The sequence below is a fragment of the Microtus oregoni genome, unplaced genomic scaffold, assembly GCF_018167655.1.
Source record: "Microtus oregoni isolate MIOR12 unplaced genomic scaffold, Mior012 000092F_ref0000046, whole genome shotgun sequence".
In the NCBI taxonomy this organism is placed as follows: Eukaryota; Metazoa; Chordata; class Mammalia; order Rodentia; family Cricetidae; genus Microtus; species Microtus oregoni.
In genome coordinates, this window is record NW_024544604.1 from 1,460,538 (window position 1) to 1,481,727 (window position 21,190).

Genomic DNA, 21,190 nt, shown 5'->3' on the forward strand with positions numbered 1-21,190 from the left:
CCAGCCCTGACCAGGAAGGCAGAGACAGGTGGGATCTCTGTGAGTTCAAGCCCAGACTGGTTTACAGAGCAAGTTCCAGGACAGCCATGGCTACACAAGGAAACCCTGTCTCAAAAAAAAAAAAAATCGAAAAAAGAAAAAAGTTACTTGGGGTAAAAGTAGTAAATGAATGAAATAAAGGAAGGAGGCAGGAAAAGGCGCGGGGGCTGGGAGCAAGGTTAAATAAAAATAATGTAATGAATATAGAGAAAAAAAGAGTAAGAGATTAAAGAACATGATAGCAGTCAGACCTGGCAGCACAGGCCTGTAACCCATCCCTTTCAGCCTTAAGTACCCTGAGACAGGAATGAGGATGCTGAAATCAAGTGCTCTGCAGGAAGATTACAAGTTCAAGGCCTGCCAAACCCAGAGAGTGAATTCAAGTCCAGCCTGTGCAAGTTAACAAGACCCTGTCTCAAAAGAAAAGCACAAATGTCTGACTAGGGCTGGAGAGATGGCTCAGCCGTTAAGAGCACTGGCTGCTCTTCCAGAGGATCTGAGTTCAATCCTAGCAATTACATGGTGGGTTCTAACCATCTGTAAAGAGATCTGGTGCCCTCTTCTGGCCTGCAGGCATATATGCAGGCAGAACAGTATATATAATAAATAAATCTTAAAAAGTCTGGCTATATAGCTTAGTAGTGGAGGGCTAACCAAGCATGTGAGAAGCCCAGAGTTCAATCTCCAGTGCCAAAAAAAATCGCATAACAAAGGAAAAATATGCAAACAAATTAGACATTAGAGGATGAATACAAATAAAAACATCAGACTGAAATATGAAATAAAAATAATATAAAAGTCACAGGAAAAGGGAAAATAAAAGAAGCAAAAAATGTTGGATGTTGGGTAAAAGAAGATAAAGCATCTCTCTGGGTCCTCTAATGGAGTCTGCAGGTGGAGAGGTGGGTGGTTGATGTTTTGGAAGTTTCCTGACTTTCATACTATTTAGGTTGGTACCAAGTCTACACTGGCAAAGTATCAGATGTTGACATCTGTCTTCTCCTTAGAAGCTATCTCTTTGTGCATAGCAAGCGCCTCTGATGGCCACACTTGGCTTTGCAACCTGTGGACAGAACAGGTTCTCTCATGGTTCAGAGACTTTCCAGTTTGTTGGGAACTGGGGAAGCAAATGCAGCACTGAGATCTGCTTTTAAATACCATGTAGCCTGCCTAGGGCACCATGCCGATCTGAGTGACCTGCACTGACATCTGGGGCCACTGTGAACCCCTGAGCCTGGGATGCTGATGAGGGCCACATCTGAATCCATGGTCCTACCACAGCTGGGGTCTGTGTTGATGTCCATGTCCTGCAGTGCCATCAAAGGCCACATGGATGCCCAGAGTCTGGGTCATGTCCTCTGGCCATGTTGACATCCAGGTGCTTGCTTTGCCACTGCCAGGGCCATGTCAATCTGAGCGGTCTGTCTCCTGGGGCCATGGTACTGTCTGGACCTGGGATGCTGCTGAGGGCCATGTCTGGGTCTGTGGTCCTACTGTAGCCAGGGTCTGTGTTGATGTCCATGGCTCCTGGTGCATTCAAGGACAGTGCTGATGCTGAGGGTCTGGGCCACCACTCGGGTTGATGTCTGTGGCTTCTGTTGTCACTGAGAGATATGGATGCTTGGAGTCTGGACAACCACATGAGACGATGTTGGTGTCTGAGAGCCTTGTTGCCATCAAGGCCATACTGATCTGGGTGACCTGTGCTGCCACCAGGGCCACGGTGAGATCTGGGCCCAAACTGCTACCGAGGGCCATATCTGAATCCGTGGTCCTGCTGTAGTTGGGGTCTGTGATGGGATATTTGCCATAGGGGGTCATAGGAACCATGCACGTTGAAATCTGAGGGCCTTGCTGGGCTGGCTCTGCCCCTCACTGTCCCTGGTATAGTTGCCAGGTACTGTTGGACACTGCAGCAGGGGAGCTGGCCCCTATGGCATGGGCCTAGGGGAGCTATCTCTACACCTTGTCTGAGAGGGGTGGTCCCACCAGCCTGGACTGACCAGTCAGCTACCACCCAGACAGATCCACATCCTGGGCCTTCTATTGTTCCACCCTATCATCTGTGACATCTATGACCTGCTGGAGTGTGTCCTGCTAAATTTATGTTTAAAGCTGGGCGGTGGTGGCGCACACCTTTAATCCCAGCATTCGGGAGGCAGAGGCAGATGGATCTCTGTGAGTTTGAGGCCAGCCTGGCCTACAACAGCTAGTTCCAGGGCAAGCTCCAAAATTACAGAGAAACCCTGTCTTAAAAAACCAAATAAAGCCGGGCGGTGGTGGCGCACGCCTTTAATCCCAGCACTCGGGAGGCAGAGGCAGGCGGATCTCTGTGAGTTCGAGGCCAGCCTGGTCTACAAGAGCTAGTTCCAGGACAGGAACCAAACGCTACAGAGAAACCCTGTCTCGAAAAATCAAAAAAAAAAAAAAAAAAAACAAATAAAAATGTTTAAAATAAATAAAGCCGCGTGGTGGTGGCACACTCCTTTAATCCCAGCACTTGGGAGGCAGAGGCCGGAGGATCTCTGTGAGTTCGAGGCCAGCCTGGCCTACAGTGAGTACCAGGACAGCCAGAGCTGTTACACAGAGAGGCCCTGTCTTGAAAAAATAAAAAAATAGATAATATGAAGCCTTAAATATTTCTATGGAGGGAGCGAGGCCGCAGAAGGCAAGTCTGCTGGAGTTTCAGAGTTCAGTCCCACTAGCAGTGAACTGTGTGTCAGATAGATGGGTCTGGAAGTCGGGCTGTGTGCTGACCCTTTGGAATTATCAGTCTCTGAAGTTACCCTAAGGTAACAGGGTCTGTCCCCAATTACAGAGAATAGGGCTGCTGATGGTTACCAGTATACCCTTCAATGCCTGAGCCAAATTTCCTGCCATCCAAATTTTATTTATTTATTTATGTTGCATTTTCGAGGCAGGGTTTCTCTGTAGCTTTGGAGCCTGTCCTGGAACTAGCTCTTGTAGACCAGGCTGGCCCCAAACTCACAGAAATCCGCCTGCCTCTGCCTCCCGAATGCTGGGATTAAAGGCATGTGCCACCACTGCCCAGCCCATTTAAAAAAAAAGATTTTTTTATTATTTAAAGGTGTGTGTATGTGTGTGGGCACACTGTGCACTCATGAGTACTGGTGGCCTTGGAAGTCACAGGTGTGAGTTTCCTGTGGGAACAGGAGTTATAGGCAGTGAGCTGTCTGATGTAGTGCTGCGAACCAAACTTAGATCCTCTACAAGAGCAGTGTGCACTTTTTTTCCTGACAGAAAAGGGCATCAGATTCCATTACAGGTGGTTATGAGCCACTACGTGGGTGCTGGGAATTGAACTCAGGTCCTCTGGAAGAGCAGCAAGTGCTCTTAACCTCTGAGCCATCTCTCCAGCCTTGCCATCTGAACTTTTGGGTAAGCATGAGTCAGGACTCCCCTCCTTCTATGGTTGACCTTCACAGCTGTCCCCATCCACAGGCTGTGGCAGGTTGTCCCCCAGGGTTTCCTGTCTTGTTTTCTCGACCTCAGAGTAGCTCCGTTTTAATCAACATGCTCCCTCTGGAGAAGGCACCTGGCCATGGCCCTTTGGGTTATGATGAAGATAGAATGGACATCTTCTCAAATGCTGACCATCATATCATGCAGAAGGAACTACTACATTACCAAATCCTCCAACTGGAGGCTTTGAAGGGTGTGGGCTCATGGGTAGGACTACCAGGCTTCTTTTAACCGGAACCCACCTAGCTTATCTCTTGCCTTAGGCTTCTTTCCCCTTCCAGTAGCAGGAGCTACAGCTGGGGTTGTGTGCTGCCCAGCCCTTTCCACAGTCTTGCTTTATGACTGCCACGGCATGTATAGGCTGGGATAGAGTCTGTTCTTCACCATTCTGATTCCATACATCCCCGGCATCACAGGGAAGCAACTTAAACGATTTTTAAACATTATTTGTTTTTATGTGCATTGGTGTTTTGCCTGCATTTATGTGTATAGGTGGGTGCTAGATTCCTGGAACTGGAGACACAAACTGTTTTGAGCTGTCATGTGCTGAAATTAAACCCAGGTCCTCCAGAAGAGCAGCCAGTGCTCTTAACTGCTAAGTCATCTCTCCAGCCCACAACATTTGTTTTTTAAGATTTTTTTTTTGAGACAAGGTCTCCCTATGTATCCTGGGTGGCCTGGAACTCACTATGTAGACCAGGCTGGCTTCAAACTCAGAGATCCGCCTGCCTTTGCCTCTCAAGTGCTGGAATTAAAGGCATGTGCTTGACCAAAAGGTAACTTTTAATTTGCCACCTTCTGTAGTTTCATCTCTACATTTGAATTCATATCAGAAAGTTACTAACATTTGGGATATTTGCCATAAGCTCAGGTTTGAATCACCACATAATAAAACTCAGAAAGTAAGATTAGTTAACATATGCCAGGATTTGTGCTCTACAATAAAAAGGAGGCCAACGTGGGCTATGCATAGTGAGAGCCAGTTGGGGATATGGCTTCCGTTAGTAGAGTGGTTGCCTGGCACACATAAAAGCCCTGGGTTCCATTCCTAGCACTGCATAAAGATGAATGTGGGGGCACACGCTAGCAATCCCAGTACTTAGGAGGTAGTGGAAGGAGAATCAGAAGTTCAAGGACATGCTTGGCTATACCAGCCCAGCCTGCAGTATATGAGAGATCCTGTTTCAAAAATAAAAAAAAAACAATTGGTGGAGTAATGGTGTCATAACCTTTAATCCCAAGCATTTGGGAGGCAAAGGCAGGTACATCTCTGTGAGTTCAAGGCCAGCCTGGTCTACAAGAGCTAATTCCAGGACAGCCAGGGCAACATGGAGAAACCCTGTCTTGAAAACCCAAAAGAAAAAAATATTTACCCCTGTTATAGAATATAGTATTAAGAAGTGTTACCTTTGTTTATGCTGTGGAGCATTTGTTTAATGATGCAGGGATATAGTGCATTCTTTTGTATTGATTTATATAATTCTGTGAAGCTGTGATACTTTGCCTGCCTAAAACACCTGATGGTTTAATAAGAACTGAACGGCCAATAGCTAGGCAGGAAAAAGGATAGGAAAGGCTGGTGGGCAGGAAAAATAAATAGAAGGAAAAACCTATGGGACAGGAGAGACAAACAAATGGAATAAAATGCTCCAATTTGAGGTTGGATGACCAGACTGGCCTTGAACTCATAGAGATCTGCTTGCCTCTACTTCCTAAGTGCTAGGATTGAATACATGTGTCACCATTCCCAGAAGAGGCAGGATTTTTAATTAGTTAACAACTGTTCTGTTTGAATAGCTAGATGAGATGCAGGTGCAGATACTGGACTAGTTGGTACATCTTTGCATTGAAACTAAAGAGCTAATCATGGAACAGTAGTTAGCAGGGACCATGGCTTGGGACCAGACCACAGAAGAAGGGGTGGAGATAACTCAATAAACATTTGGGTGTAAGTAAGGTTAATCAAGAAGGCATTAGATTCCAGAGTAGGAAAACAGCTTGGACTTTGAATTTAGACTATGTACGGGCATTGGTGTGAGAATTAAGAACAATATACCAGGCATGGTGGTTCACACTTGCAATCCCAGCAGTCAAAATGTGAAGGCAGAAGAGCCACCATAAGGGGCTGGAGAGATAGCTCAGCAGTTAAGAGCACTGGTTGATCTTCCAGAGGTCCCGAGTTCAATTCCCAGCACCCTTATGCTCACAGCTACCTGTAATGAGATCTGGTGCCCTCTTCTGGCCTTCAGGCATACAGGCAGAACACTATATACATAATAAATAAGTTTTTTAAAAAAGGACAAATTCAGGCCAGTCTGAAAAAAGAAAAAAGTAACTGCATAAGTTTAACAAGAAGTCCAAACCAGAGCTGGTTTAAGTACAAGCCTGCAGTGGAAGGATTTTAGAATAGTTAAATGGCTATGTTAGAAAAAAAAAATGGCTGTGTTAGTTTACTAGACCAGCTCTTTGCGTAAACAAATCTTGACTAAGGAATCAGAAGAAAGAGCAAGAAAGACTCTGAATAGGAACCAAAATGACACTGATGGTGAAATGACTTTAAAAGAGAGCCCTTGCCAGGCTGGTGGCACACACCTTTAATCCCAGCACTCGGGAGGCAGGGGCAGGTGAATCTCTGTGAGTTCGAGGCCAGCCTGGTCTACAGAGCTAGTTCCAGGACAGGCTCCAAAACCACAGAGAAACCCTGTCTTGAAAAAAAAACACAAAAAAACCAAAGGGGTGGGGAGAGAGAGAGAGAGAGAGAGAGAGAGAGAGAGAGAGAGAGAACCTGTGTTTGAGAACAGACTGGGAATATTGATGCTTTAATGGTCTAGATTTCAAGGTCAGGTGTGAGTTTTTCATTTGTTTTTAATTTTTTGATTTTATTTATGTGTAGGGTGTTTTGTCTGCATGTGTCTGTGCATGCACAGTGCCCATGTGGGTCAGAGGAGGGGGTCAGATAACTTGGAACTGGAGTTACAGACATGTAGGTTCTGAGACTTGAACCTAGGTCCTCTGGAAGAGCACCCAGTGCTCTTAACCACTGAGCCATCTCTCCGACCCCGGATTTCCTTCTTGCCTCACAAGAATCATTACTCTGTCAACCCCAGTGTCTAATTAAACTAGATTATTTAATGAAAGCCTGAGTTCAAGTCTATGTCAGAGGAGCAGTAGCTGTATAGTTAGTTAGCAAGACCTTTGCTCTTGCAACGAACCCAGGTTTGAGTCCCAGAACCCATATGGTGGTTCACAATCATCTGTAACTGTTGTTCCAGCGACTCTGATGCTCTCTTGTGGCCTCCATTGGCACCAGTCACCCATGTGCAGACAAAACATTCATATACATAAAATAAAAATGAAAAACATAAACAAAAATTTTTAAATACTTCTTTAAAAAGATTTTATGAGGTGGGCAGTGATGGTGTATGCCTTTAGACCCAGCACTTGGAAGGCAGAGGCAGGCGGATCTCTGAGTTTGAGGCCAGCCTGGTCTACAAAGTAAGTTCCAGGACAACCAGGCTACATAGAGAAACCATGTCTCAGAAAGCCAAAACCAAACCAAAATAAAACAAAAAGATTTTACTTTTGTAAATGTGTGTATGTCTATGTATGTATATGCTATGTGTGAGTGTCTGCAGAAGTCAAAAGGACTGACTTCTGACTGTCCACTGGAGAGAGAGGTTACAGGTGGTTATGAGCCAACTGATGTGGATGCTGGGAACCAAACTTGGGTCCTCTGGAAGAGCAGCAAGGGCTTTTAACCTCTGAGCAGTCTTTCCAGCCTCCAAAGGAGCTTTTTTTTTTAATATTTATTTATTTAGTATACAATGTTCTGTCTGTATGCCTAAAGGCCAGAAGAGGGCGCCAGACCTCATTACAGATGGTTGTGAGCCACCATGTGGTTGCTGGGAATTGAACTCAGGACCTTTGGAAGGGCAGGCAATGCTCTTAACCACTGAGCCATCTCTCCAGCCCTCCAAAGGAGCTTTGTGTGGAGTCTGATTCAAGGTCAGACCAGAGATATCTTCATAGTGCTAGAATTCACAAAGGCCCAGCTGGAGCAAAGGGTCAGAGGTGGTGGGGTATTAACCAGAGACCTAGATTCAAGATTGAGCCAAAGAATATTCATCCAGAATTTCAATACTTAATACTAAAAGGGCATTAATGGTGAAACAGTTTGGAGGAGTTCAGGATTAGAACCAAGGAGAAAAGGTCACAGAATAGTTAACAGAAACAAGAGTGTGAGGCATGCCAAGAGGAACTGATTTTGCCTAAGATCAAGATCAGAGTAGTTATAGAGGAATAGAAAATAAATGCCAGTGGCGCAATAAAAACAATTTAAAACAAGAAAGGCCATGGAGCAGTGGGGAGAAAAACAGAGAAAATAGAGGCCAGAGTTGGAGGGAAGATCTGAAAAGAATCAACAGGGGACTACTTTCCCAAGCTTCCAGAAGCACTGAGTATGGAAAAACTAAGAGGCTCGAGTTTTCAGGTTTTAGACCTGAAGACCATTGCTCATGAGTTAACCCAGCTCTGGATTCAGTGGTCTTGGAAAGATGTATTGAGAGTGGACCCACAGCGTTCCCAGTTGGAGTCTAGAATACCATGACACTGATGGGAACTGAAGCTAAAGGTAGAGGTCCCGATGGTGGAGGCATTAACAGAGGTCCAGGTCTCAGAGCAGGCCATACGGACATCAACAGTAGTAGAATGTAAAAGTATCTGATGGCTGGAGAGATGGCTCACTGGCTATGAACACTAGGACCCAGGTTTGGTTCCCAGCACCAACACAGTGGCCTAGAAATGTGTCTGCAATTCCAGTTCCAGGAGATCTGACATCGTCTTCTGGCCTCTGTGGATACCAGATATTAATGGCACACATACATACATACAGGCAAAACAACCATACACATAAAGTAAAAAATATTTTAAATTGAAACAAAAAAATAATCTAAACTATCTGACTAGGCCTGGTGGTGCATGCCTGTAATCCAGCACTTGGGAGCCTGAAGCAAGAAGATAGTCGTTAGTTAGAGGTTAGTCTGGGCTACACAGAGACTATCTCAAAACAGTGTTTGAGTCTGAGGCCATAGTAGATAGGAATCGGTGAAGGAAACAGTAGGAAATGCCCAGGAACAGGTGTATGCTTCAGGGGTATAACTTTTGCTAAGCATGCAGGTCTGGGCTCCTTCCCTAGAAACAAAACTAAACAAATGCCCAGATCTGAGGCCAGACCAAAGACATAGTAATGGCGGAATAGTTGACAGAGGCCTGGGCTTAAGATTGGAGCACATGATCATTTACTGTTAGTATAGAGGTTGAAATGAATAACATTAAGGGAACTGATGGTACAATAATAGAGTTCCGGATATATGGTTAAGATTGATAATAATCAGAGCACAAAATTAACAGGAGTCCATATTCAAGTTCAGATTCAGACCAATAGACAATTAGTGGTAGCTCAGGTTTCAGATTTGACTAGTGGCACACATCAGTGGGGTGATAATTAAAGAAATGCTTGGCTCCAGGCTTAGCCCCGAGTTGCTCTTGCTAGTGTAGCAGTTGACAAACACCCAGGGTCAAAATCAGACAAAGGGTGTAGACCAGGACTAGATCTGAAAAGAAAGTAAAGCAGCATTGATGATGGAATGATGAACAGAATTCTGATGTCAAGCCAGAGGCACAGTGATGAGAGACAAATGAAGAGAGGCCCAAGTTTGACCAATAACATTATTTTTATTCTTCCTTGTTTACTCAGTGCTTAGTTTCCTTTAGATTGTGAGTCAAAAGTGCCACCAAGAGGACTTTAAAGTGGAATGTCAACTCTGCCACCTCAAAAATTTTACAAGGAGGAAACCCCCAAAATCATGCAAACAAAATTCATCATTAATCACCCGGAAACCAGACTCATTAAAGGAAATGAAGAGCATGAAGAAACAGAAGTTAGAGAAAACTGGTATTTCCCCCAATTATCTTGCTACCTATAGAGCTTGGTTGGTTGAAGTCGTGAATCTGTCTGGTACAGGAAAGAGCTAGCACAATTCTGAACTGCTTGTCTTGGGAGGGTCCCTTTAAAGATCAGCATTTAATTGGTGCCTGCTACACTTCCCTTTATCTTTCAGCTGTACTGTACAGTCCTCATAGGAAATCACTGACCCTGAAGCTGGATTAGGAATGTTGGCACACTTCCACGACTTTGACACAACACGGCCAGTCCAGCTCACTTAGATATCCTTATCTCATAACCATTTGCCTAAGATCTGCCTGATGGAGCCAGACATGCTTTTGGCTACAAGTGATCACACTAATAAACAGATTAAACAAACAAGGAATTATCTCCTTCCATCAAAGATCTGCTGCTAGTTCCACAGCTCAGCAACACTGTGCTACTAGATTGGTGACTGAGGTCCCAAGATGTTAGCCGTAGTTCCACCTGATGCAAAAGTAGCAGCATATGAATCTGGGAGGATGAACTAGCTCTAAGAGCTCCTAGTGATTCTTCAAACTGAAAATTCTTCATGATTCTAATCATGGACAATAAGTCTGGAACTTATTTCCTTGCTAATACCCAATATTAGAGATTAGCATTTGGTCTCTGACCTGGTCCAGGGCTTAAATTGGGGCCCTGGAGGGACATTGGAGGAGATAGGGGTGAACTTACAGATTTTCTATTTCTTCCTCACCACAGCAGAGGCTGTAGCTCAGCCCGAGTCCATGGCTGCCTGCGTGCCAACCTAGAACTCAAAGAACTCAACACTTCTACTCCCTGTTTGTGGGCCACAGATAAGTGTGGGGTCCACCCACACAGAAGCTGTCATCTTGGGAAGTTTTACAACCTAATCTGATGAAGCCGCTGGGGTTGAACTCAACATTCCTCTCTTAATTTCTCTATGGCTGTCTGATTCCTCACTCCAACCTCCCTCACTCAGGATCAGGAAAAGTCAAGCTCCTCACCATGGTCCAAGAAGCCCTAAAGCCCTGTCTAATGTCACCTATCATACTCGGCTTGGTCATCCTCTGACATTCCAGTCTCGGTGCCTCTTTCTGTTGAGGATATTCTGTTACCTCCCTCATTTCATTCAGATCTTTAAAACACCATCCTGTCAGGAACATTTTTCCTGATGGCATTGCTGAAAGAAGCTCCCACTCCTCCCATTCCTGCAACCTCATCTCCTTCCCTCCCTTTGTTTTTCTTCACGCCACTCATCTTTAACTATCCTCGTTTATACAGATGCTTCTTGATGAATCTGTCTTAATTGAAAACGCATTAACGTGCCTAACCTACCAAACACCCTAGCTTAGCCCACCTGCCTTCAATGCGCTCAGAACACTGACATTATTCTACAGGTAGGCAAACTTACCTAATGTAAAGTCTAATTTATAACAAAATGTTGACTAGCTCATGTAATTTACTGAACACCACACTGAAAGTAGAAAACAAGACTGGGTATATGTGTGTGATTCTGTAGCAATGTAAGATCAAAAGGTTGAAAAATTATAAAGCAAATTATACTCCGAGGAATGGCCGTACTTTGTCTACCGAATGCTTGCCTCTCCTAGGATGCAAGCCCACAAGGGCAGGATTTCTGTTGGTTGAGGCCACAGCTGTATCCTTCCTTTTCAGAACAGTTCCTGACATCACATTTGGTACTCTCATTCCTGTCTACTGACTGCACAACTACGTGACACATCACAGCAAATACTCAGGGCTTGTTGAATGGATGAACACATTACTGCACAACTGAGGAAGCTGTCCCCAATCCACTGGAGGGCGAAGTACTCCCTAGTGCCTCCTTGTGGGAGACCTGGGAGTTGCCCCTCAACACAACCACAGAAATTTTATTTACAACACAAGACTAGAGAAGAGGGAACAGTGAGCTGTGCAGGGCTGGCAGAACCCTACTTTTGCTCTCGTCTCCAGACGATGACCATGCCACTGGCGTCACTGGAAGCCAGCAGACTCTCGTCGCAGTTGAAGCTGACGTCAAGCACAGGCGCACTGTGGCCCTGCAGCTTGTTGACAGCAGCTTTGGCCGCCCGCTCCACATCAAAGAAGTGAACGCACATATCCTCACTGCCTGTCACTGTCCAGATGAGAGGGAGAGAGCATCAGAAGGCTACTGTGGTGTCCTCAGTAGGAGGGCCTTGAGGTTCTATGAGGTGTGAGGGCCTCATGTAGCTTTGGGTAGTCTAAAAGGAACTACCTGTTAGTCTAAATGGGAGCTCATCTGCCTCCTTTGCTTCTGTGGGTAGTATGTGAGGTTTTAGGAAGTGTGGGGTCTGTGTCTCAGCTATGAAGTTCCCAAGCTGTCTGTGGCTCCATGTCTAAAGTGTTTAGGTATAAGGCTGTTAGGGCACAAGACCCAGGAAGTCATGGCATCAGGATGTCATGCCAGCTACACTGGTCTCTGCTTCTTCCCAGTTACCCAGGTCCCCTGCTCCTGAGCACTCACCCACACAGGCCCCCTGGCGGAAGGACATGAGGGGGCAGAAGATACTGCGCACGGGATGTGAGCTCTGCTCAATGGGGAAGCTTCTCTTCAATTGCAGGGTACCTTCATTGTCCACCACTCTGAAGAGAAGGCAAAAGAAAGGGTCAGGGCACAGCCTAAGCTCCAGGAGATGACTAGTGGTGGGCAGTTTATGGTCTGAATCCTGTATTCGAGATATTTACAATGTTCATGAATTATTTTTGCATTTGGAGAGAGTCTTACTATGTTGGACAAGTCATCTCTAAACTCAAGCATTCAAGTGATCCCCTGCTTCAGCCCTTAGAGTTGCTGGCACCATAGGTGTCTATCATCACCCCTAGCATTTTTTTTCATTTTATTTATTTTCATTTTATGTATATGGGTGTTCTGCCTGCATGTATGTGTGTGCACTGTGAATGTATAGTACTAGAGCAGACCAGAAGAAGGTGCTGGATCCCCTGGAACTGGAATTACAGACAGTTGTGAATGCTGAGAACTGAACCTCAGTCATCTATAAGATCAACATCTGATAATGCTGCTGAGCCATCTCCCAGCCCCTTGGAGTTTTTTTTCTTTGTTTTTTTGATACAGGGTTTCTCTGTAGTTTTTGGTGCCTGTACTGGAACTTGCTCTGTAGACCAGGCTGGCCTCGAACTCACAGAGGTCCGACTGCCTCTGCCTCCCGAGTGTTGGGATTAAAGACATGTGCCACCATGCCTGGTAGGGCATGAGTTTATGTCCAGCTTTAAAAAAGCATCATTTTTGAAAGATGGGTGGGAAGAATGAACTCTGTTCCCAAATCAAAATAACAAAATAATATAGGTTGTGGGTGAATCTCAGTGGTAGAGTTTTATTAGCATGTACAAAGTTCTGGATTCAATTCCCAGCACCAAATGAAGAAAAAGAAAGGGAACTGGAGAGGACTCAAGTGGGAAAAGACATTTGCTGCCAGGTCTGACGACTTGAGTTTGTTTCCTGGAACCTGCATGGAAGGACAGAACAGGCTTTCACACGCTGTCCTCTGACCTCCATATATGCTCCATGATATGTGAGCACTCACATACACACACAAATAAATAAATGTGAAAAAATTCAAAACAAAGAGCTGGTATTTTTTCTTTAATTATAGTATTGGGAGTGGAATCCATAGTCTCATACATGCTAGGCTCGGCAAGTGCTCTACCACTGAGCCACTTTCGCAGTCCTTTATGTATTTTGTCTTAGTTTGCTTAACTATACAATGGAGACAATAACGTTAACTACTTCCCAGACTGTTGTGAGGATTAAATACAGTGATATGTATGGAGTGCCTTGAACAGGGTCTGGCCATAGCAATGTTCATGTAGGGGCTTGTTACTGTTATTCCTATTTATGTTGCTATTGATATGATTATGTTGTACACTATGTACATTGTAGGCCATGTATCACCATACTATGTATTATGTGTGTGTGTGTCTGTTTCTGGGGATAGACAAGCACTCTGCCACTAAGCTACGTCCCCACCTCTACTCTCATCATATTATGAGGCCAGAGCCCCAGCCTTGGTGAAATGAATGTGCTGGAGATGGGCCTTTCTCCTCCACTCCGATGGAAGGATGGGCTCTGCAGGCCCAGATGGCCCCAGTTGGGGAGGAACCCACCTGTAGAGCAGCAGTTTGTTGAGGCAGGCATTGATGAGCAGTGAGGGGTCCCGCGCTTCCCGGCTGACCCAGGATCGGGCAGAGATGCTGGTGACAGGGCTGCCCTCGTGCACCACTAGTCGCTTGGCTTTGGTCAGCTTCCCTGAATCAGTGGAGGCAAAGGTGAGGACAAGGACCAAGTCCGTGGAGAATACAAAAAAGGGCACCAAAACATAGGTCTATGGCCTGCCTACCTGTGGCCATGTCAAAGAGAAAGGAGAAGACACTACCGCGGTCATCACCTGCCCAGAGAAGCCGGCCAGGGGCATCAAAGGACAGGGCAAGGACACGGCCTGTCAGTTTGCTGGAGCCACCCTTCACTTTCTTGCCTGTGGAGATGTTCATGACATGCACATTGTGCTTGGCATTCCCCACCTGTGAGTGGAATACATACACCATCATTCTGACCCATCTAGTCCTTCCTTGACTTTAAGACAGTGGGACTGTGGCAGGCACACTGGAAGGTGACCCAGGCCTAACTCCTACTTCCTAGCTAACCCCTCAATATGTCCACAATAGGCCAGTTGCTCATGAGACGAAGGTAGTCTCAGAGCCAAAATGCTGCCCTTTGGCCAGTCTGAAAATTTGGGCTTATAATACCCTTCCATCTTTTCCTTGCACCCTGTCCTGCTTCCTCTTGGAGCCCAAAGCTGCTACCATTGAAATGAGCCAGAGAACCCCAAGCACTAGCTTACTCATAGCCTGTTGTTACCCTATATCGCAACTCCCTACCCCCAGGCCATGCCAGACTTTCCATGTCCTTCCTCTGCCCTCTGCCCAGTCTGTCCTGGAGTCTGACCACAGTAGGGCTGCCCCTGATAGATTAGATGAGTGTTCAGTCCCATCATCCTGCTCCCTAGCAGCAGCTTCTATAGACAGAAAACTGTAAGACTGTGGTGATGAGACCCTAGGAATCCCAGGGCCATGACCCCCCGCCTAGCCCAGAAGTCTATCTACTACAGCAAGGCCTTCCCTGACCATGAACTATGCTTTTGTTGGTCTGTTTCCCTTTGAGTCTGACCACAGGACTGCTGTGATAGGACTTGGGGGTATTAAACTTTATACTCTGGTGCCCCCAAACAGCTCTCCAGACCCAGCATGCCCGCCCTTGGTGAGCAGGTGTTCTGGAGCCTGACCACAGTGAGGTTGTTGTTGACGGGCTGGAAGGTGCAGCACAGCAGTTCAGCGCCATCAGGGTCAGGGATCTCACGGATGCAGCGGCCGTCCTCGGAGGCCCAGATGCGCATGGTGGCATCGAGGGAGGTGGACACGAGGATGTCATTGGAGAGGGACCAGGCGAAGTCAGAGACACCACGCGTGTGGCCCCGTAGCACATGGAGCACAGTGGGTGGGGCAGGCACCAGCTGGCACAGTGAGATGCTGCCGTCCAGTGAACAGCAGGCCAAGCGGTGTCGGTCATCATTGGCGAAGCGCACCCTTGGGACTGCAAATGCCAAGGAGCCATTTGAGGGAGTCAGCATACTCACTGAGCACAAGGAATGGTAGCCTCCACAAAAGGCTTTCCTTGGCCGTCAAAGGCAGTTGTAAACTTAGAACACCTACTACCAACATGCTCTCTAAATCTTAATGGCACTTTGAACAATGCAATAAGCTCGCACTACATTACTGAGTACTTTACAATAATCAAGCTCTCATGGGTTTGAAAACCTTCACAGTGTAGTCCACTATGCCCTCTGCAAGGAAGTTATCATCAGCAAAGGCTCTGAACTCTTCCAAGTGACTCATGAGCTCAGGCAGTCTGCTAAAGAGGGCTCTCTTGAGTTTCTGTGGCTCTCTTTGCAGTACCTAATATAACAACTTTGCAGAGCACTTTGCAGAGGGCTTTTGCATTTGCTAATGGTTTTATGACAGGTTAATTTCTCCTTCTGAGGTGTGGTGCCAGGTGCCTTGGGTAGTAGCTGTTCGAACAAATGTTTGGTTTGGTCCCACCACCCATTAGCTTACCTGCCTCATCCACGTGCTGGTCAAAAACATGGTACATGCCTGCAAAGGCATAGTTTTCACTCAACGATGTGTCCCCGGCCATGGCCCGGCTTGCCTCTGCCACCGATGTGGGTACCACACTGCCGGGAGGCCTGAGCCCCAACAGGAAGTAGGGGGTGATAGGAGGTAGGTGTGGGTGTTTAGACTGCCATATCCCAGGGCCCCTCTCTTCCTTAGGAACCTCCACCCTCTGCCTGCCTCTGGTATGTACCTGTCCTCATAGACTGCACGATTCATTTGTGCCTGGAGCTGGTAGGAGCCTCGGCTGACAGATCGGCGGTGTCCTCGGGCCCCCAGGGCTCGAGGGTCATCTTCAAAGTCCTGAAATCAAGACAGGGTCAGGGATGGTGCATACCTCTAATTTCAGTGCTTGGGAAACTGAGGCAGAAAGATCACTGAGCTCAAGGCCTGCCTTGGCTACATGGTGAATCTGAGGCCAGCCTGGGCTACATGGTGAGATCCTGTCTCAAAAAGAAGAGAAATTAGTCTCTGAGAACCACCAATGTCTGGAGCCTTCAAAATATGACCAGACTTGATCCCTTCTCACCACACATGGCACCTGCCACCACTATCACTGCTCACTTGCTTCAAAAGTTTCTTCACGAGCACCTGTTTCTGTCCTTGTCCTGCTCAACACATCCTTAGTACAGACATGTTTTCCGCACAAAGAAGAACTATTTTCCTTCAGGAAACCACTTGAATTAGTCTCTCACTTCAGTCAGGTTTCACTGTTACCTCCTCAGAGAAGTCTTCCCTATTAAACATAGCTTCCGGGGGTTGGTGGGATGGCTCAGTGGTTAAGAGCACTGACTACTCCTCCAGAGGACCCGGGGTTCAATTCCCAGCAACCACATGGCAGCTCGCAGCTGTCTGTAACTCTAGTTCAAGAGAATCTGACATGGTTATACCAATGCGCATGAAATAAAGTTAAGTAAAGTTTAAAAAAAATAAACATAGCTTCCTCCATTAGCTCAAAGTAGTGACTTATTTATTTATTTATCTATTTATTACATATACAGTGTTCTGCTTGCATATATACTTGCAGGCCAGAAGAAGGCACCAGATCTCATTACAGATGGTAGTGAGCCACCATGTGGTTGCTGAGAATTGAACTCAGGACCTCTGGAAGAGCAGTCAGTGCTCTTAACCTCTGAGCCATCTCTCCAGCCCGTGGCTTTTCACATTCTTCTTTGCTGGGAATAGAACCATCAGCCTCAGACATACTAGACAAGCCCTCTATCACTGAACTACATCCCTGCACCAAACTCTCTTTTGTGTCTCCTAAGTCCATTTTATGTGATTATCATAGCATTCCCTGCTATACCATGGTAATTATCAACTCATTAATCTGACTTGCTCCGTGTTTTTCTAACTCACTACCTGTCTATCATGCTTATTTATTTTTTAAAATTCTTTAAGTTTTATTTATTTATTTTGCATACAACATTCTGCCTCCATGTATGCCTGCATGCCAGAAGAGGGCACCAGATCTCATTATGGTGGCTGTGAGTCACCATGTGGTTGCTGAGAATTAAACTCAGGACCTCTGGACGAGCAGCAAGAGCTCTTAACCTCTGAGCCATCTCTCCAGCCCCCTTATTTTTATTGACTTAGTTGCTATATTATCTTTTAGTCCTCTACGGACAATGGAACAATACTTTTGTACATCACCGTGTTTGACAAAAGGCCGTGGTAACTATGGATGTTGAGGAGATATGTGGCAGGTGGTGCAGCCAGGAGCTCACCTCCATTCGGTCAAGGGTAGTGCGGCTGCTGCGGACAATGCTGTTGCTATAGGCACGAGCACTGCCTGGCTCAGAGAGTGGCCCGTAGCGCTGGCCCAATAGCTGGCCCCGTAGTCTCAGGTACTGCCGCCGCAGTGCTGGGGGGTGCCCAGCCTTGGCATTCTCCCGCAGCAGCTGGCTGCGCCGGCGGATATACTGGGTCCGAAACTGTGGAAACGTTGGTGTGCGGTAGGCGTTGTACCTGTAGGGTCCAGGAGGCAGGGCAGGCAGCAGGCACAGGACAGAGGGAATAAATCAGCTCAAGGCATAGGGTAGTGCAATGAGGTGTTAGGCAGTGATTGGGATGGTAAGAGTGATCGTACTGTGATGGGGGCGATTCTGATTAATAACGGGTATGATGAAAAGGTCAATCTGGAGATAATATAGTCAATCTGCAGCTCTGCTGTGGTCAGTCGGAGCCAACTATATTATCAGTCTAGCATGATGACAAACGTCAGATTGGGAAAGTACAGCAATGGAGGTTAGGGTCATGTAGTATGGGGTAGCAATTGGGTAATAATAGTAGGGTAGTGGTATCAAGAAAAGTTGGGGAAGAGGACAGGCAATAAGAGCTAGATAGGAAGTCACCGGTCTGACTTCCACTACCCACGCAAAAAGTCTCTTTGCGCATGTCCGTATCTAACAGCATTTCCCAGCATGCTCTTTAGAACCTTCTCTGGCCCGGCCACTTCACCGCGGGAATCAGATACCAAGCTAACTGCGCATGCTCACGCAGCCTCACCAGCCAAGTTCTCCGCCCAGCCTCACTGATCGCCATTGCTCATGCACCACAGTAGGTTCCGCTCCCATGGGCTCCAACCCCACGCCTCACCTCGCGTCCACTGCTAAGACTTGCTGCCACACCGCGGCCATTCCCTGGCTTCCTTCTATGATGCGTCTGCCTGCGGGAGCCTGCAGGACAAGTGCTTGGAATGCCGGCGTCGCAGGCAGAGGAAATCTAGTTCCGCCCCTTCCACCAGGTGACAGCTGCCATAGACACGAAGTCCCTCCACACAGGTGATGTCGCGAAATCCCACTGGGTCTTTAGCATGGTCATCACCCCAGCCCTGCCTTTCCTGGGCAGCACTCCGGTGACTCACAGCAGCAATTCAGACATGACCCCGCCCTCTCCAGTTGCCTCAGCAACGTCCCTCCCCCACCCAGCAAATCTTGTTTGATTCCCCACCCATCAAGCCCTCTGTCCTCTGCCCCTCCCTTTTGTGACCCTAGAGCATAGCCCAGGACCCAGGACCACCTCTGGGGCCGACCCTGGCTCCCGAGGCCCCCGGGGCGGCCCTGAGCCCGGTGTCACCAGTTCCTTCTCTCTTCCCTGTCTCAAGCTCCAGGCAAGATGGCTGCCTGCAGCCAGAAAGAGCTGCGGAGCACAGAGCAAATCGATAGGAACCTTTCCCAGGGCGTGGGAGCCTCGCAGGCGCATTAAAGGATTGTAGTTTCCTGTAAAAGGATAGAGGCTCCACCCCTTGAGTTCTAGTCATTTCCCCCGACACCTTTTTTATACACAGGGGTAAAGCACTGGGGTCAGAGGAACAGAGTGAGTATGTATGTCAAACACTTGCTAAAAATCAGAAATAATGACTTTCTTGTGAAAGTGGTTTAGGCTGCTTCTCAGCAGCACAAATTTGGCCAGGTAAAACTTGAATAAAGTATATGCAGAACCTGACCATACATGCAGGGACTGACTCCTAGAGTATTTACTAGTTCTTAGAGCAGTGATGAATCCTGGAAACCGATGTGATGAGAAGAATCGGCGTGTGTGTGTTCACGGGGAGTAACTAACTGGACTTGGAATGGTCGCCCCTAGGAAACTTTGAAACTTGAGGGTTTTAAATAAAAAGATGCAATCAGGAAAAACAAGCCTTGGGGGGTTTGACCCAAGGGAACTACCCCACTTCTCTGTAATTCACTTTAAGCTAGAATCTGTACCGCAAATATTCATCTCGGGGTCTAGCATAATGGTCATCCTATAAAGAGGAAGGGGGGGGGGAAGTGTAGCAGGAGGATCATGAGTGTGAATCCAGCCTGGCCTCCCTTCCAGGCCACCCTGGGTTATGTAGTGAGAGCCTGTATCAAAAAGCAAGCAAGCAGGGTGGAGATGTTGCACAAGCCTTTCGCTAGATCCCATGTAAAGGTGGAAGGAAAGAACCCAGTCCCTGAAGTTGTCTTCTGACGTCCACAGGTGTGCTGTGGCATACACGTTAAGTTTTTTTAAAAGCAAGCAAAGAAACTCTAGGTGTAATACAGTTTCTTACTATACTATAGCAGCTGACCCAATTTTCACAACTGACTTTCAGAATAAATACAATCACCTGTCTTAGTTTGGTTTTCTATTGCTGTGTTAAAACACTGACCAAGAGGCTGGAGAGATGGCTCAGCAGTTAAGAGCACTGCCTGCTCTTCCAAAGGTCCTGAGTTCAATTCCCAGCAACCACATGGTGGCTCACAACCATCTGTAATGAGATCTGGTGCCCTCTTCTGGCCTGAGACATACACACAGACAGAATATTGTATACATAATAAATAAATATTTAAAAAAAAAAAAAAACACTGACCAAAAGCAGCTTGGGATAGGAAAAAGTTTATTTCACTTTAAAATTCCCAGGTCACTAAGGGAAGTCAGGGCTGAAAAATCAAGCCAGGAACTGAAGCAGAGATCATGAAGGAAGACTTGCTCCCCAAGGCTTGTTGTAGCCTGCTTCTTTATACAACCCAGGCCCACTTGCCCACAGGTAGCACTGCCCAAATCAATCACTAATCAAGAAAATGCCCTACAGGCCAATCTGATGAAAGCATTTTCTCATTTGAGATTCCCTCTTTTCAAATGACTCTAACTTGTGTCAAGAAGACAAAACAAGAGCCGGACGTTGGTGGCGCACGCCTTTAATCCCAGCACTCGGGAGGCAGAGGCAGGTCTCTGTGAGTTATAGACCAGCCTGGTCTACAAGAGCTAGTTGCAGGACAGGCTCCAAAACCACAGAGAAACCCTGTCTCGAACCCCACCCTAAAAAAAAGACAAAGCAAACAAAAAACTAGCCATCATCTAAGGTTGACTGTGTGAGGAATAAAAATAGGTGAACCCAGGAAAAATGGGTAACTCAGATAAAATTTAAAAATAGGTGAATCCTATTGACAATATCTCCTTTGTCACTGTATCAGTGTTGTAAAATATCCTCTGTAATATAACTACTAAAATACAGCTTTAACAATACTAGAGATATTTCTTGGACAAAGTGCCGGACAATGTTTAAGTAGTTTACATGTATTAATCTAATATTTTTACAGCTCAGGAGATAGGACCTAGGCTGAGCTAGGCGGTGGTGGCAGTGCTCGCCTTTAGCCCCAGCACTCGGGAGGCAGAGACTTGAGGGGGGGAGGGGCTGGCAATCTGAGTCCAAGGCCAGTATGGTCTACACTACAGAGCGAATTCCAGGACATACTCCAAAGCTACAAGGAAACCTTGTCTCAAAAAACCAAAAAACAAACAAGCGAACAAAAGATTGGCATTATTTTAGGTTGGTTGGTGTTGGCTCAAGCCTTTAATCCCAGTACTTAGGAGGCAGAGGCAGGTGAATTTCAGGGCCAGCCTGGTGTACAGAGCAAGTTTTAGGACAGTCAGGGCTACACAGAGAAATCCTGTTGCTAAAAAAGAAAAATAACCAACCAAACACAGAAACAAAAAGTAGTCCAGGCTGGCCTTCAACTGAGTATGTCCTTG

General features: G+C 46.6%; 1 protein-coding gene across 1 annotated transcript; it reads right to left on the reverse strand.

Annotated features, from left to right (window-relative positions):
- Positions 1–11,145: 11,145 nt before the first annotated feature.
- Positions 11,146–18,634, reverse strand: LOC121442669 (WD repeat-containing protein 13). The gene is made up of 9 exons (XM_041644276.1): positions 18,290–18,634; positions 17,419–17,659; positions 15,885–15,994; positions 15,635–15,765; positions 14,806–15,113; positions 13,864–14,044; positions 13,631–13,772; positions 11,973–12,091; positions 11,146–11,603 (listed from the first exon to the last, which is right to left on the reverse strand). Exons 1-9 carry the CDS (start codon positions 18,328–18,330, stop codon positions 11,419–11,421), a joined length of 1,458 nt encoding a protein of 485 aa, XP_041500210.1. The 5' UTR covers positions 18,331–18,634; the 3' UTR covers positions 11,146–11,418.
- Positions 18,635–21,190: the final 2,556 nt, after the last annotated feature.